This window comes from Bos mutus, chromosome 7 (genome assembly GCF_027580195.1).
Source record: "Bos mutus isolate GX-2022 chromosome 7, NWIPB_WYAK_1.1, whole genome shotgun sequence".
NCBI lineage: Eukaryota > Metazoa > Chordata > Mammalia > Artiodactyla > Bovidae > Bos > Bos mutus.
The window spans coordinates 92,882,186-92,898,916 of record NC_091623.1 but is presented as its reverse complement, the minus strand read 5'-3'; the positions used below and the strand labels follow the sequence as shown (position 1 = coordinate 92,898,916).

The window sequence follows — 16,731 nt, the reverse complement described above, 5'->3', positions numbered from 1 at the left end:
TAAATAACTTTGAAAAACTCTATGGCTCAGTCAACACCCATTAGTTTAATAATGCCAGTTTATGATAAACACCTTGCTTTTATATTATAAAGCTAACAATGGCAGTAAACTTACCTCAAATCAGAGGACACTTTAAGAAACTAGATCTTTTACAACTTTAAATTACTTCATGCAATTCTAACTAACTGGTAACTTCTACATCACTTAAGATCTCTCTCTTATTTACTTTAGAGATAAGGGCCCCTAATGGAGTAGGGCTTGTTGAACAGTTCTGGCTCTCCAAATATCCTGGCATAACCAATGATGCTACTTACAACCAATCTTGGAAGAGAGGAAGGTTGAGAGGGAGGAAGGAGGGAGAAAAGAATAGAGGGGAAGAGAGAAGAAGGACTCAAACTTCAGCAGCATGAATGAGAGAAATGTCTGCTTTTGATGAGATACCAGAAAGTTAATAGACCCTTATTATAAAAACAACTAATTTCAGAACAAATACATGTAGTATCACATTATAAACATTAAAAACAGAGAAAGCAGCTGAACAAGGATAGATATCCTAGGGCCACCGATATTTTGCAGATTTGACTACAAAACTTGTGTGCATGAACCAACTACAACTGATCTAGGTTCAATTTTCTGAAACCAAAGACAAACAAAAAATCATTTTAAATGTTGAGATAATTCTGAAGTCAAATATTCAAAATTATTCCACTCATTCTTCTCCAGAGTCTATCACTGCTGGTGTACAACTTAACTTACCCTCACAATCAGGATCCACTTAATTAGAGAGAGACCAAATCCTGAAATGGCCCCATACCTTCCTGCAGCTGAAGTGGTCAGGCAAAAAGACAGGAAGAACCCAATCCAGTTAAAGAGGAATGCCACTGTAAAAGCCAAGAGAAGAAAAGAGGCAGGTCAGACACATCCTGTTATCCAAGAAGCAAGAGTTCTAAGGGTGCACTCTGGATTTACTTCTGCTTAAATGGCTTTCTCAAGGATAAACGAGCTGAGCCCACCCTCCACAATTCTTACCTCACCTCCCCAAAATGGCCATCCTCTGTCTTCCTCCCAAAAGCAAACAAGAAACCACAGTCTCTAAATATCAGGTGTTTTATTATTACATCTACTGCTATACACTTTAAGAAATAACTTAATATCACCAAACTTCATACTTATGACTTGCACCCTTTACTGTATATGTTATACCTGAGTAATTAAACATTATTTGAACATTAAATTAATGCCCCTAAATACTCTGATTCAAGTCATTCATCCTCTTGCTTCTGTAAACTTTGACAGCTTACATAATTCGTTACCTTTAAAAGCACTACATTTCCTTCATATCTTTTTAATACAGCAAATAGAATTTCTGAAATGGTTGCTCACTCCCAAGTCAGGCATATGGAAAGTTAAATGCAAAATAACATCAAGGGGGAAAAATCAGGCCGACTTTGATGTGATAGAAAATAGAAGCATGCAAAACAGAATTCATCAGACAAAGGCATTTAATTCCTATTTTACTGGTCAAGAATGAGTAGGAGGAATGCTTAAGGGGTTCTGAAGATCAGAAAAATGAAGCTCAGCTCAAGAAAAATGTAGCATCCCCCATAACTGCTTTAAGTATATTTTCCATAGATATTCACAGAAATTGAAGACAGAGACAGGAAAGATGAAAGTGTACTGTGCTTTGAATGTGTCAGTAAAAGGCATCAAATACATATAATTATTAAAGTATTATCTCAATTAGTTCTTTTAATTCAGTCATATTCACTCAGAATCTAAAGCACTCTGGTTTGCGGGAAGGGGCTCTGCTGTGTGTATATACTTACTGAAGAAAGTTAACATGAAAATCCCATCGTTTCCTATCCTCATCTGGTCAGGATCATCAAACTCCTCCCGACCTGCAAACTCCTCATCCTAAATGAAAAGAAAAGGTAAGTTCACAATAAATTATTTCAAGGCAAAGGAAAGACATCAAAAAAAATTGAAAAAGGGACAAAAGTGACTTCCAAGGGTAAAACGTACTGCTTTGGCTCAATTTAAAACTAAGAGCATTAAGCTTTAGTATATGTTAAATTTTTCATTGGTCTTCTAATATAAAATTTTTTTCTGAAATGAAAGGAATTTTTCACTTTCTGACCCAAGTTCTTTAACAATATATTGCAAAAATTATAAAGTTCACAAAGAACTATTCACTCTTCCTTATTCATACACACACACATATATATAAAAACATAAAGAAATATACGTATAAAGAAAAAGAAAATTCTCTTACACATTTGGCTTTAATGCTAGAATATCAGTAATCCAGGGCCTGTTTAGCCCAGAATATTAGTAATCCTGGACCTACTGAGAAAATACCATTGATTAGCTCAAGAGTTTTATGAAACTGACTTGGTGGGGGCAGATGGAAGAAGATACTGTGATCACATATGAAGAGTCTAACAGTGCTGCCCATGCTCAACTCCAGAACTATTTATACCAGTATACAGGTCTGAAACAACCTCACTTCCAATCTTACTGGCAGAGAGAATCCTTTCCATCCTAACCAGAAAACATAGTGCTGCAAGTCTAGAAGGAACATGATCTTGACCAACACTGACACCAACATATGTAGCCTACCTTTTTCTTTTCTTTTTAATTTTTAAAATTTATTTATTTATGGCTGTGCTTGGCCTTCGATGTTACACACGTGCTTTTCTCTAGTTGTGGGGAGCAAGGGCTACTGTTCATTGAGATGCATGTGTTTCTCACTGCGGTGGCTTCTCTTGTTTCTTCTCTTGAGCACGAACTTCAGTGTGCGTGGGCTTCAACAACTGTCTTAGTTTGCCTGCACGATATGGGATCTTCCCAGACCAGGGGTTGAACCTGTGTACTCTGCACTGGGACGTGGATTTTTAGCCACTGGACCACCAGTAAAGTCCCCTACCTTTTCAACTAATTGTAGGTATGTGCTGAAATATTGAAAAAAAAAAAATGAATACACACTTAAAGTGGTAGACTTGTACACAGTCCAATGAGGGTTCCTCAAATGAAAAATAAACAAACAAATAAAGAAAACTTTAGAGAGAACCAAAACTTGCCCTACACAGAAAAGGGACTGGGACATTCCTAATAAGCTGTTAACTCATTCCCCTGAAGAGGGGAACCAAAGAAGAAGTGGAAGTAGCAGCTTCATCTAATTTACTATCTTTCCTCTAATGTTTGAAATTTATACAAGAATGGGTTCTTTCATATTTTTAAAAATAAGAAATACTTAGTATTCTGAATTCATAATAGCAGGAAGAACAGGCTTTGCCAAAATAGAAAGTCACTGTTTTGTGGGCATCCCTGGTGGCTCAGTGGTAAAGAATCTGCCTGCCAATCCAGGGGACATGGGTTCTGGTCCTGATCTGGGAAGATCCCACATGCTGCAGAGCAACTAAGCCCATGAGCCCAAACTATTGAGTCTATGCTCCAGAGCCCAGGTGCTGCAACTACTGAGCTCATGAGCCACAACTACCGAAGCCCATGTGTTCTAGAGCCCATGCTCTGCAACAAGAGAAGCCACTGCAATGAGAAGCCTGTGCACTGCTATAGAGAGCAGCCCCCGCTCACAACTAGAGACAAGCCGGCACAGCAACGAGGACCAAGCACAGCCAAAAATAAAGATAAATAAAATACAAAAAGAGAAACTGTTTTGTGCATAACTATTCAAAATAAACTACCAAAATACATGGAAGTAATGCCTAGTAATACTATAAATGTCTTCTAACCATTCTTTCTATCTTGGTATCTCTAGTCCCAAAATTCCTCCTAAAATTGTCACCAGGTTAATGTTTCTAAAACACCATACTTGTCTTATCATACCCACACTTAAAAACTTTGAAGGATTCAGTGTGACCTACATGTAAGTCTAAATGTCTCAGCCTAGCATTCAGAAGATTCTATGACCTACAGTTCTGGCCAAACTCTTTGCTGAAGCAACACCAATCACTACAACCACAGAAACTGCCCTGTACTTGGCTGAATCACATCTGCTTTCTGAGCTTTCCCCTCTAGAATGTTCTTCTCCATCAAAACTCAGGGCCCACTTCAAATCCCATCTTCCCCATGATCACAAGGTTAAAGTCACAATTCTTAATGCTCACTGCTCTTGTGCTGCCCCTTAGATACAGGTCTTTGTGGGCCTGTTCCCCAGCTGGACTTTAAGCTCTTGTATGGCAGGAGCATTGCCTTATACAAAGCCTTCTATCTATCCACTGCAAAATACATAGCAAATTATATATAAAAGTGTTCCATACATATTTGTTGAATAACAAAACCCCTTAAGAAGTTCTTAAATGTGTATATTTGTCAAATAAAACAGTTCTGTGATTAAGCCGCACTAATCTCCTGGTCTATTTCTATGGGACAGTTACCATAATTCAAGAGATCTAGAGAGCAGATACAAGGACTTTGGAGTCTAAAATGTCTGGGCTTGACTCACCTATGCTACTTATTAGCTATAGGACTTTGGGCAATTTTTAATCTCTCTGGGTCTCAATTTTTGCATCTGTAAAATGGAGATAATATAATCTCTACCTTGCAAGGTTACTGTGAAGACTGAAAATAATATATACTATATATATAAGCACGAAACACAGTGTCAACCATGTTGTTTGCTTCCAATACATGTTAACTATATAAACACTGTTTTCTCTTTAGACAATGAGCTCCATGAGAGTTCTTCTTCCTTGCGCCTGTAAGAAGTGAATGCATGTCACCATGCAGAATCAGCATAGACTACGCTCATCAACTGTAACTTCTGCCAATCAGTGGTTTTAGGAGTGTTACCCCTCATGGAAGATGTGACCTGCAAACAGTCTACCATCCTAAGGCCTGAACTTCTGGGCCTTGTGTCACTGCACTGCCCAGACTGAACTTATATTCTTATTCTTATATTTTACTCTAGCTTCCTGCCAGGCCTAGGGTCTGGAGCCCTGACTGCCCCATTTCCAGGGACTGGATCCCGCTCTTCTCCTTTCTCTCAGTATCAGGCCCAAGGTCCCACTTGTACCAGCTTCAACCTGAATGAATACGTGTGATACCACAATTGTATCACTTATAGGTCTGACATTATGAATCATGAGTGCCCAAAATTCTCCACTGGTTTTCATGACATCCCACCCCCACTCCCAAGAAGTAACATCAGGCCAGACAGAATCTGAATTCATTATGCCTCCACAGATGGCATCATCTGGACTGCTGGTGGCACAGGGTTCAACCAGATGATTGTTAGAGCCCCTCTGAGTTTAATGTTATGAAGCTGCACTTATTTATTCTCTCCACAAACTCCTAAGCAGCTATCTACTTAACACCAAAATATTAAGTGTGCAGAATCAAGGCAAAATTGGTATATTCCTATATCAGCTCTGCTCCAAGATGTTTCAGCCATGAAAGAAGACTTGAGAAAGTGAAGGTAGTAGTAGAGATACAGGGGAAATGAGCTGGTTTGACTAGTGATTTTTCTGCTCTTTTATACTGTTTACCTCCATCATCTTCAGGAAAAGATAAGAGTCTATTATCCCAAAAGAAAAACGTATCTGATTTTAAAGATTAGTTGTACTTTTACTAATCAATTTAATCTAAGTAATATCACAAAGTTGATAACGCAAAGAACTTAATTCTCATAAACTAGTACCAAATAACAAGGTCTAAATTGGACTTACTCTTCCAGGAACCAAAGGGATAGTGGCTTCAGCTTTGGTTCTCTCAGCTTCATCATAACTGGGCAGTGTGGTAGCCACATTGTAAGATGGGGGCTTTGGAAACCCAGACTCGTCTTTGTAGTCAAAATAGGCTGCAAAATAAAAAGGAAGTCGCAATTACCCAGTGATTAGCTGAAATGAGGAAAAAGGATTTCTGCTAACTCTGGCAAACAAAAACCAACCATTCCTCTAAAATTTTGCTGTTCTTTTAGTCGCTAAGTCCGACTCTGCGACCCCATGGACTGTAGCCCACTAGGCTCCTCTGTCCATGGGATTTCCCAGGCAAGAATACTGGAGTGGGTTGCCATTTCCTTCTCCAGGGGATCTTCCTGACCCAGGGATCAAACCCGTATCTTCAGAATTGGTAGGTGGGTTCTTTACCACTGAGCCACCAGAGAAGCCCTCCTCAAACATTATATATAGAATAACTGAATCAAAAGATGCTTAAAGATGAACATGGGATTGGGAATAATTTTTAAACTTATTGGCTTTTCAATTATTTAAATTCCAGATTCACTTTACTTTCCCTGCCAAGTGCTTTTGAACACTTTTTCTGGCTCATTATGTGGTGGCTTCTCAGGTGGCATTAGTGGTAAAAGAACTTGCCTGCTAATACAGGAGACATAAGAGACATGGGTTTGATCCCTGGGTGGGGAAAATCCCCTGTAGGAGGGCACAGCAACCCACTCCAGTATTCTTGCCTAGAGAATCCCATGGACAGAGGAGCCTGTTGGGCCATAGTCCATGGGGTCCCAAAGAGTTGGATATGACTGAAAGCAACTCAGCACGTATGTGGTATGTTCACAAAAACATACAATATTAATAATAGCATGAGGTAAAGTTTAAGCTAAAAATAATTCACCTGTGTGTTTGGAAATCTGTACCATGGTTTCCTCCCACTTATAAACATCAAAATAAACTTGAAAACAAGGTTAAAATTAGTATTTCATAGATTTTTGCACTTTGATTCTTTCACACTATTTTTACCATGGATTGTTTCCTATGACATGCCTAAGGTAATCACAGGTTCAGTTAGAGAATCATTATTGAGTGAAATCTTGCCTCACCTCTTTTTAAATTTACATCTTCATTCTCACTGACTTCTATTATAATTGATTCAATATGTATTATTAGAACAGATCTATTTACAAATGGATTAAATTTTCTACACAATTTTTTTAAAACTTAAGAATTTTGAAAAAATTTCTATGCTTCAAGATTAACATTTTTTCTCCACCTTGCTTAACTATAATTAACTTCCAATTTTACTGTAGTATATTACTGAAATTATCAATCAATAGAATTCATCTCATTAACCAAAAATAAGGAGAAAAATTTATTGTCTTCACATGGGCAGAAGAAAGGACTGATAAAATCCTTTCTTTATCTTAATTGATAAAATAAAACCTAAAACTGATTCCTTAATCTTTTCACAAATCTCTAAGAAAAATCTAGAGTAAGTATCATAATTAATGGTAAGTTATTAAAAGCTTTCTCCCCTAAGATTAGAAAATCAGACAAAAATGGCCCACTATTACCACTTCAATTCAAACATTATCTTAGAAGTACTATCAGGTTGGTGCAAAAGTAATTGCAGTTTTCCATGGTTGGACTTCGCTGTTTGATACTGGAAAGTGAAAGTCGTTCAGCCGTGTCCAATTCTTTGCAAACCCATGGACTATATATAGTCCATGGAATTCTCCAGGCCAGAATACTAGAGTGGGTAGCCCTTCCCTTCTCCAGGAGACATTCCCAACCCAGGGACTGAACCCAGCTCTCCCGCAATGCAGGCGGATTCTTTACCAGCTGAGTCACAAGGAAAGCCCTTGATACTGGAATACATTCTTAAATAAATGTAGTCATGTTATACATCATTTTAATGTGCATTTCTCGCTTTGTTTTTTTGCTAATGATTTATTACTTGCTGTGTATTTTATATTCATTTTAGACTATGGAAATGATTTTAGACAAAAAGCAAATTCGAGCGATTTTCTTACTCAAGTCATAAAGCAGCAGAGACAACTCATGATATCAACAGTGCATTCAGCCCAGGAACTGCTAATGAACGTACAATATGGTGGTGGTTCAAGAAGTTTTGCAAAGGAGATGAGAGCCTAGAAGATGAGAGCAGTGGATGGCCGTCAGAAGTTGGCAATGACCAACTGAGAGGATCATCAAAGCTGATCCTCTTAAAACTACACGAGAAGTTGCACAAGAACTCAACATCCACCATTCTACAGTTGTTCAGCATTTGAAGCAAATTAGAAAGGTGAGAAAACTCAGTGAGTGAGTGCCTCATGAGTGGACCGCAAATCAAAAAATTGTCATTTTGAAGTGTCGTCTTCTCTTACTGTACACAACAACAAATCATTTCTCAATAAGATTGTGATGTGCCATGAAAAGTAGATTTTATATGACAACCAGCAATGACCACCTCAGTGGCTGGACCAAGAATAAGCTCCAAAGCACTTCCAAAAGCCAAAACTGCACCAAAAAAAGCTCATGGTTACCGTTTGGTGTCTGCTGCCTGTCCGAACCAATACAGCTTTCTGAATTTCGGCAAAACCAATACATCTGAGAAGTATGCTCAGCAAATGGATGAGATGCACCGAAAACTGCAAGGCCTGCAGCCAGCACTGGCCAACAGAAAGGGCTCAATCCTTCACAGGAATGCCCAACCGCACATCACAAAACCAACACTTCAAAAGCTGAATGAGCTGGGCTACGAAGTTTTGCCTCATCCGCCATATTCACCTGACCTCTTGCCAAACGACTATGACTTCTTCAAGCATCTTGACAATTTTTTGCAGGGAAAATGCTTCCACAATCAGTAGGAGGCAGAAAATGGTTTCCAAGATTTCACCGAATACCAAGGCAAGGATTTTTATGCTACAGGAATAAACAAACTTCTCTTGGCAAAAATGTGTTGATTGTAATGGTTCCTATTTTGATTAATAAAGATGTGCTTGAGCCTAGTTATAATGATTTAAAATTCACGGTCTGAAATTGCAACTATGTTTGCACCAACCGAAGAATTGATGCTTTTGAACTGTGGTGTTGGAGAAGACTCTTGAGAGTCCCCTGGACTGCAAGGAGATCCACAGTCCATTCTAAAGGAGATCAGCCCTGGATGTTGTTTGGAAGGAATGACGCTAAAGCTGAAACTCCAGTACTTTGGCCACCTCATGAGAAGAGTTGACTCATTGGAAAAAGACTCTAATGCTGGGAGGGATTGGGGGCAGGAGGAAAAGGGGACGACAGAGGATGAGATGGCTGGATGGTATCACCGACTTGATGGACGTGCGTTTGAGTGAACTCCGGAGTTGGTGATGGACAGGGAGGCCTGGCATGCTGTGATTCATGGGGTCACAAAGAGTCGGACACAACTGAGTGACTGAACTGAACTGAACTGAATACTAGTTGATGCAGTATGGCAAGAAAAGAGAATACAAGACAAAAGGATTGGAAAAGAATAAGTCTTAAGTCTATCCTTAATCATGGAAGACATAATTACATATGTAGAAAATCCAAGAGTATCTACAAACGATTAGAATTAATATATGAATTTAGGAAAGTCTCTGAACACACAGTTAATATAAACCATCAATTATATTTTCATATATCAGTAACAAACAGAAAATAAAATTATACACGGACCGTTTACAACAGCACCAAAACAAACCAAATACCTATGAATAAATCTAATTAAAAAGATGCAAGAAAAAAATATGTAAGAAACAAGATGCAAGGTCTCTATATTGAAACTCACAAAATATTATTCAGAGAAATTAAAGAAAATCTTAATAAATGGGAGGGATTTAACACAGACTGGAAGACATAATATGATAAAGATGCTGCTGCTGCTGCTAAGTCGCTTCAGTCGTGTCCAACTCCGTGCGACCCCATAGACGGCAGCCCGCCAGGTTCCACCATCCCTGGGATTCTCCAGGCAAGAACACTGGAGTGGGTTGCCATTTCCTTCTCCAATGCATGAAGTGAAAAGTGAAAGTGAAGTCGCTCAGTCGTGTCCGACTCTTAGCGACCCCATGGACTGCAGCCTACCAGGCTCCTCCGTCCGTGGGATTTTCCAGGCAAGAGTACTGGAGTGGGGTGCCATTGCCTTCTCCAGATAAAGATGCTAATTATCTTCAAATTAATAAACAGATTCAGTGCAATCCCAACTAAACTTCCAGCAGAGTTTTTGTTTATTTCTTCCCATTTTATGGAAACTGGCAAGCTGATTCTAAACTGTAAATGAAAATACAAAAGCCAAGAAGTACCAAAGCAATCTTGAACAACAAAAAGATTAAAGGACCTAATTACCAGATATCAAGATTATAAAGCTCTGGAATTAAGACTGGAGTATAGGCACAAACAGACCAAAGAAAGTATTGAGTCCAGAAAACAGATACTCATACACATATATGGTCACCTGATTCATGACAAAGGTGCCACTGCAGTACAGTGGAGGAAAAATGGTGTTTTCAATAAGTGGTGTGGGACCAAGTGGATATCTGTAAGGGAAAACAATCTTGACCACTACCTCATACTATACAGAAAAAAACAACTCCAGATGGCATGCAGACCTACCTAAATGAGAAAAATAAAATACCAAAGCTTTTAGAATAAAATAAGGAAAATGTATTATTGAAACTAAAGCTGCCACCTAATCCAATTCAAGAAACTTATTTTTCTCTATGTCACAATAACTACTTTAACAGATGCACACATATACATGCATATATAATTTCCTTAAAATTTTTTTACTTTTAATTAAATCACACTAAAAATCATATTACAAGTTGATGGGTACAGTCTGAATTGCCCATAGCCACAGTAATTCTGAATATATGAACAAAACTGATACCTACCACTTTAAGGAAAACTTGTTTTGGCCACACCACACAGTTTGCAGGACCTCAGTTCTTCAATCAGGGACTGAACCCAGGCCATGGCAGTGAAAGCCTGGAATCCTAACCAATAGGCCACCAGGGAACTCTCCTTACTACCTTAAGTTGAGGGAAATCAAGAATATTTATATTTCCCTATTTCAAAGGATTTTTAAAAAATGGGATCCATCGATATAGACACCTCACATAAAATTTTAAGTTTCCATGAAAAGTTTAGTGACAATCTTTTCTAATTTAGTACATTCAAAACAAAAATCCAGTATTTGTTTACCACAATTTATATACCACAAATTAAAACAGGTAAACTGAATATACAGAACAGTGATTTTTGACTTTTTTCCCCCTACCAACATGTGTGCACCACTCTATTTCTAACCATCAGTCACGTACTTGCCACTCTGTCACAGTTCTGTTTCAGAGAATATGGAAGAGGTCCCATCAAAACTGCTCAGTTTTCAGCAATTAAAGCAGAACTGGTATCACAAAGATCTAATTACCAAAAGTCCTAAACTATCACAATTTTCTTTCTTCTCCCCCATCTCTTCTAAACATGTGTGTGAAAATTATAAAGATAATCTGGCATAGGATGGAAAGAAAAAAATTAATTAAGGAGGGTCTGAACTATGAGGAAGAAAATGGGAGACTTCTAGCTTTTTTTAATTAAGGATTTATCAGCCTTTTATTTATTATAAAAGAAATCGAACATATTATATTCCAGGTCATAGGTACTAGAATCAAAGAGCAGAACAACTAACAAGAAAACTATAAAAAGAACAAGAGAAAAAAACGTGATCACTTGGTTTCTGAATTCTATCCTTATATTAAGAGTGTTGAAACGAAATTAAGTTCCATAAAAAAGCCACATTGGAATGGGGCCTTTATCTGTTTTTCAGAACAGTAACATGAGTTTTTTTCACCTCAGGCTACACACTACAAATAATGTTAAAGACTTCTTACAGACAGCTGAAGCAAATACCAACACCAACAAATACTTAGTAGCCAAAAGTCTCTGGCTAACGCATTTCAAGAGCTCAGCAGTCATCTCACCCTGTTACCTACCTGCACTCTCCGCAGAGATGCTGCTGTAAGGTGGAGGAGCATCCCCTGCAGCCTGTTCAGGTTCTCCAGGCTCTTCTTCATTCTGCAACTAAATAAAAATTTCACATTTTAATGCAAGCATAAGGGCAATTAGAGAAAAACCTGAAAACTGGAATAGCTTTTCTGGAAAGCTATTTGGCAGTGGGTTTCAAAAGTGTTAAAATGTGCAGATCCTTTACGAAGTAGTCTACTCCCAGGATTTATCCTAAGGAAATAATCAGAAAGAGGCAAATAAGGTAGCAAATAAATGCTATTCAGGAACAACCTAAATACCAATCACAGGGGACTTATTAAATAAATTACAGTTCACCTCACAAAGGATTATCAAGTAACCACAAAAATGAAAATGAAGAAAATTCGATGACTTGAACAGAAAGATTTGTGTTGTACTGTTACATAAAAAAGTTAAATTTATCAAATCATGCTGCTGCTGCTGCTATGGCACTCAGTCGTATCGGACTCTGTGTGACCCCACAGACGGCAGCCCACCAGGCTCCCCCGTCCCTGGGATTCTCCAGGCAAGAGTGCTGGAGTGGGTTGCCATTGCCTTCTCCTATCAAACCATATGAATCACATAAGTTGGTTTTGAAAGACAGTTACGTGATGGAAAGCAGGTCTATGAATAGACATCTACAGTTTACATTGTTTATCTCAGGAGATGCATCAGAGGAGATTTTTCTTCCTTGTGTATACGTATGTTCTAATGTTTTGTAATGAACATCTATCACTTGTATAATTTTTCCAGTTAGAATAATAAAAATCTGTTAAGACAAAGACAAATCACAGTAAAACCAAGGTTTACTCAGTTTGCACAGATTGTATCTTAAATAATTGAGATATTTTCAAAAACATAAAATTCTACATACAATCTCTGTCAATACATCTTCCTCTTCTGTATCAGTAACTTTCTCACTGGCCAAATCTATAGCTCCAGTTACTTTACATAGCTGACACTGAAAGTGTCTTTCTGCCACTACCAATCTACCCAACTCATCTTCATAAACAAAGACGAGTGATTTAATTTTCCACTGTGACAACAGAATACAGCTCATTTAAAAGATGAACGGGCTAAGAGTCAGTCTACTGGTGGGCAGATGAGAATATGCTTCAGAGGTGATGGAAGTACTGTTTCCTGATCTGGGTGTTGGTTTTGTGGATGTCAACTCCATTCATGTTTAGTAAATGCTACGTAAATATATGCGATTTATTCAGTTTTCTGTGTCTATGTTTTATAAAAGAATTTTAAAGAAAAAATTAAAAACATAAAAAAAAAAGATTAACTGGTAGAGAATGGGAGTCAATCTATAAAGTACTAACATAGTATTTATCAGTGTAACTGACCTGGGGGTCTGGGTACCAGATGTATACCATCAAGCTACATAAAGCTGGACTTGCCTGGTGGTACAAGGAATAGGTGGTACAAGGTATAGGAATCCGCCTGCCAATTCAGGGAACACGAGTTCAATCCCTAGACTGGGAAGATTCCACATGCAGCAGACAACTGAGACCGTGTGCCACAACGACTGAAGCCTGCACTCCTAGAGCCTGTGTTCTGTAGCAGGAGAAACCACAAGAAGCAGCCCCCACAAGCTGCAAATAAAGCCAGCATGCAGCAACGAAGACCAAGTGCAGCCAAAAAGAAAATAATAAATAAAATTATTTTTAAACGCCCATATCTTTTAAATTAAAAAAAAAAGACATATAGAGCCAACTGAGCCAATGATAAAATACAAATCCTTCTAAACCAACTGCTGCAAAGAACTCTATCTTGAATTGAAACCTAAGAAGAGAAAGGCTGACCTGTCCTCACATGAAGCAGATAATAAATCTGAAAGATCTCAGTCTCCAATTCCCACGCTGTTCAAAATTAGAAGCAAACAAAACCTTTCTGATTAATACTGCAAAGCATGTGTGCATTTTAAGTTGCTTCAGTCATGTCTGACTCTTTGTGACCCCACGGACTGTCGCCCACCACGTTCCTTGGTCCACACGATTTCTCAAGCAAGAATACTGGAGTGGGTTGTCATTTTCTCCTCCAGGGGATTTTCCTGACTCAGGGATCAAACCTGAGTCTCCTCTGTTGGCAGACAGGTTCTTTACCACTAGCGTTACCTGGGAGGGTAATATTGCAAAGCATTCAATTTCAAGTGAATTCTGCCAAATTTTCATCAACATCTACCATTTGGGCACTTTTTTTTTTTAACACTAGCTATCTAACATTAAACTTAAGGCATTCCCAAAATAATTGCATTGTAATGTAAGATGAATTTTCTTTTCAGAAGTGGTGCATGCATGTATGCTCAATCTATGTGACTTTCTGTGACCCTATGGACTGTAGATTGCCAGGCTCCTCTGTCCATGGGATTCTATAGGCAAGAATACTGGAGTGTGTTGCCATTTCCTTCTCCAGGGGATCTTCCCAATCCAGGGATCAAACCCGCATCTCCTGCATTGACAGGGAGATTCTTTACCACTGAGCCACCTGGGAAGCCCTTCAGAAGAAGCGCTTCTGGGCAAAATAGCTACAGTAAATCCAAATGTTTCTGGGAGACCAAATCAGTAAATTATTCAAATAGAGTTCCTGGGGCCAGGTTCTCTTGGAACAGTTTTAACGCCTGCATACCTCCAGACGAAGCATTCTCAGTTTACTCCCAACCTACCACTCTTGTACACTGCAGAAAGTGCAAAAAAACCCAGCAAAAACAAAGCTGCAAAAAGCAGCAAAAGTCAGCAGCAAAAGCAAAGGCAAATAAGAGTTTTACGAATGTCGCCTTAATTTACTATAGCCAGTCATGTTCTTTATTTAAACCTAGCTTCTCATTTTTTATTTGATTTTTTTTCTATTTCTTGAGGTTGGTCAAATAATCCCGTTACCTCTGCATAATTAAGATTTTAGAAAGAAAGCATGACAATTCTAAGAAATACAGAATTCTAAGAAATAAGGAGTTTTAACACCTGTATCTGCAAGCTAGGTTGCTTGTCTCCTAGCAACCTGGAAATGTGAAATTTGATCATCCCACACCAGGGTAACAGATAACAGAGCAAAGAAATTCCAAATGAGTCAGAAACCCCCATTTTCTCTTTAATGAGGAAAAAAGAAAACATTTCCAGGTAAAATTTTTTACTCCATTAAAATTCAACACTTTTGAATCATTAATTAATAAATAGTAAGTAATTATTAGTAACCAATCATACTAATATTATTTCTAGCTGAAAAAACAACCAACAAAAAGACACCTACTATGATTAAGGAGGCTTGCCGTATTAGGAAGATCTCAGGACCTCACTGTAGGGTTTGCAACTCTTGACTTCCTTTCTATAATGCTGGTGATAAATTTAGGCTCCATCAAGAAAGGTGTTTAAAATAAAACACTACAGTGTTGGAGAGAAAGAGGCAATCACCTTCAAGAAGTATTCAGTGACCACCAGAGTGTGAATAATAACATGCTATACAACAGAATCCCTAGGTGTACATCTTTTTACACTTTGGGGGTATCTACTGCCATTAATTTGGTTCTGCCAGCCAAACAAGCCAGACACTCACTAACAGGGATTGTGGGGGGACTGGAAAATACTGCACTAGAGCTCAGGGATGGGGGAGCCTGGTGGGCTGCCGTCTATGGGGTCGCACAGAGTCAGACACGACTGAAGCGACTTAGCAGCAGCAGTAGCAGCAGCAGCAGAGCTCATAAGGCTGTGAGACTGGTTACATGGTTTCATAACGTATTCTTAAGGTTCTCCTTTTCCATCCTTGGAAACCTTTCCTATGCAGTCCTCCCTAACATATCCCTGGGGCTCAGGGATCCTCAGGCTCTCCCAGGGCTCTCTAAGAGAATAAGTGTCATTGTCAGTTTGAGGCTGCCGCTGGAAAGATGCCCAGTCTCTTCTAGCATCTAGTAATCAGTGGAAGCCTGATTACAACCTACCTGTTACAGATTTCCTTTGTAGGGATTATGGACAGACAAGTTTGAAAAGTGGTGGGACTTCTGCCCTCTCCCTGCACTATGCTCCTGCAGGCTGCTGCCGCTAAGTCGTCTCAGTCATGTCTGACTTTGTGCGACCCCATAGACAGCAGCCCACCAGGCTCCCCCGTCCCTGGGATTCTCCAGGCAAGAACACTGGAGTGGGTTGCCATTTCCTTCCCCAGTGCATGAAAGTGAAGAGTGAAAGTGAAGTTGCTCAGTCGTGCCCGACTCTTAGCGACCCCATGGACTGCAGCCTACCAGGCTCCTCCGTCCATGAGATTTTCCAGGCAAGAGTACTGGAGTGGGGTGCCATCGCCTTCTCCATGCTCCCGCAGGGGAGGGTGGTTAATTGTATAATTGTGACAGTTAATAAATACCTTTGGGGCTCTGGATTCTTTTCTGTCACATAATTTTTTTTAAACAATTCTCATCAATTTTACTTATCTCCAAATAAGATTTAAACTGTGGTTTTCCCTTGGTTACACGATTACCTATACATGCCATATAAAGTACTGAGTACAAAACTGCGTCTTCACTGCTGATCAAGGAATAACTGAATCATGTGAAACTTCAGATGGTCTTTCTCTTCACCACACTCCTGACAGTGCCCTCACTCCTATTTCCTGATTACTTGCATTCCTCCTTATACCATGAGCAGAATCTGTTATGGCTCCCCAGAAGATCCCTAAAACTCTTCCACATCCCCACTTTATATGGTACAATCTTCTAGGTACTTCTTAGCCTTGATTGTTGTTCACTCATTAAGTCGTGTCCGACTGTTCAAGACCCCGTGGGCTGTAGCACGCCAGGCTTCTCTGTTCTCCAGTACATTTCAGAGTTTGCTCAAATTCATGTCCATTGAGTGGGTGATGCTATCTAACCATCCTCTGCAACCCCCTTCTCCTTTTACCTTCAATCTCTCAGTTTAAAAAAAAACAAAACAAAACAAAAAAACACCTACCAACAGGTGCTGAAATGTTTTGTCCTGTATATTAAGCCTATGAAATACAGCACAACTAAAACAAAGGATGT

The 16,731-nt window shown here is 39.0% G+C and overlaps 1 protein-coding gene across 1 annotated transcript in view; it reads right to left on the bottom strand.

The window, feature by feature from the left end:
* Positions 1-16,731, bottom strand: part of NDFIP1 (Nedd4 family interacting protein 1) — a 50,855-nt gene that overhangs the window by 11,539 nt on the left and 22,585 nt on the right. The window contains exons 2-5 of the mRNA XM_070374530.1: positions 11,696-11,783; positions 5,688-5,818; positions 1,827-1,914; positions 757-881 (exon numbers count right to left, since the gene is read on the bottom strand). Of these exons, the coding sequence (XP_070230631.1) occupies positions 757-881; positions 1,827-1,914; positions 5,688-5,818; positions 11,696-11,783 (432 nt within the window). The remainder of the gene's footprint in view (positions 1-756; positions 882-1,826; positions 1,915-5,687; positions 5,819-11,695; positions 11,784-16,731) is intronic.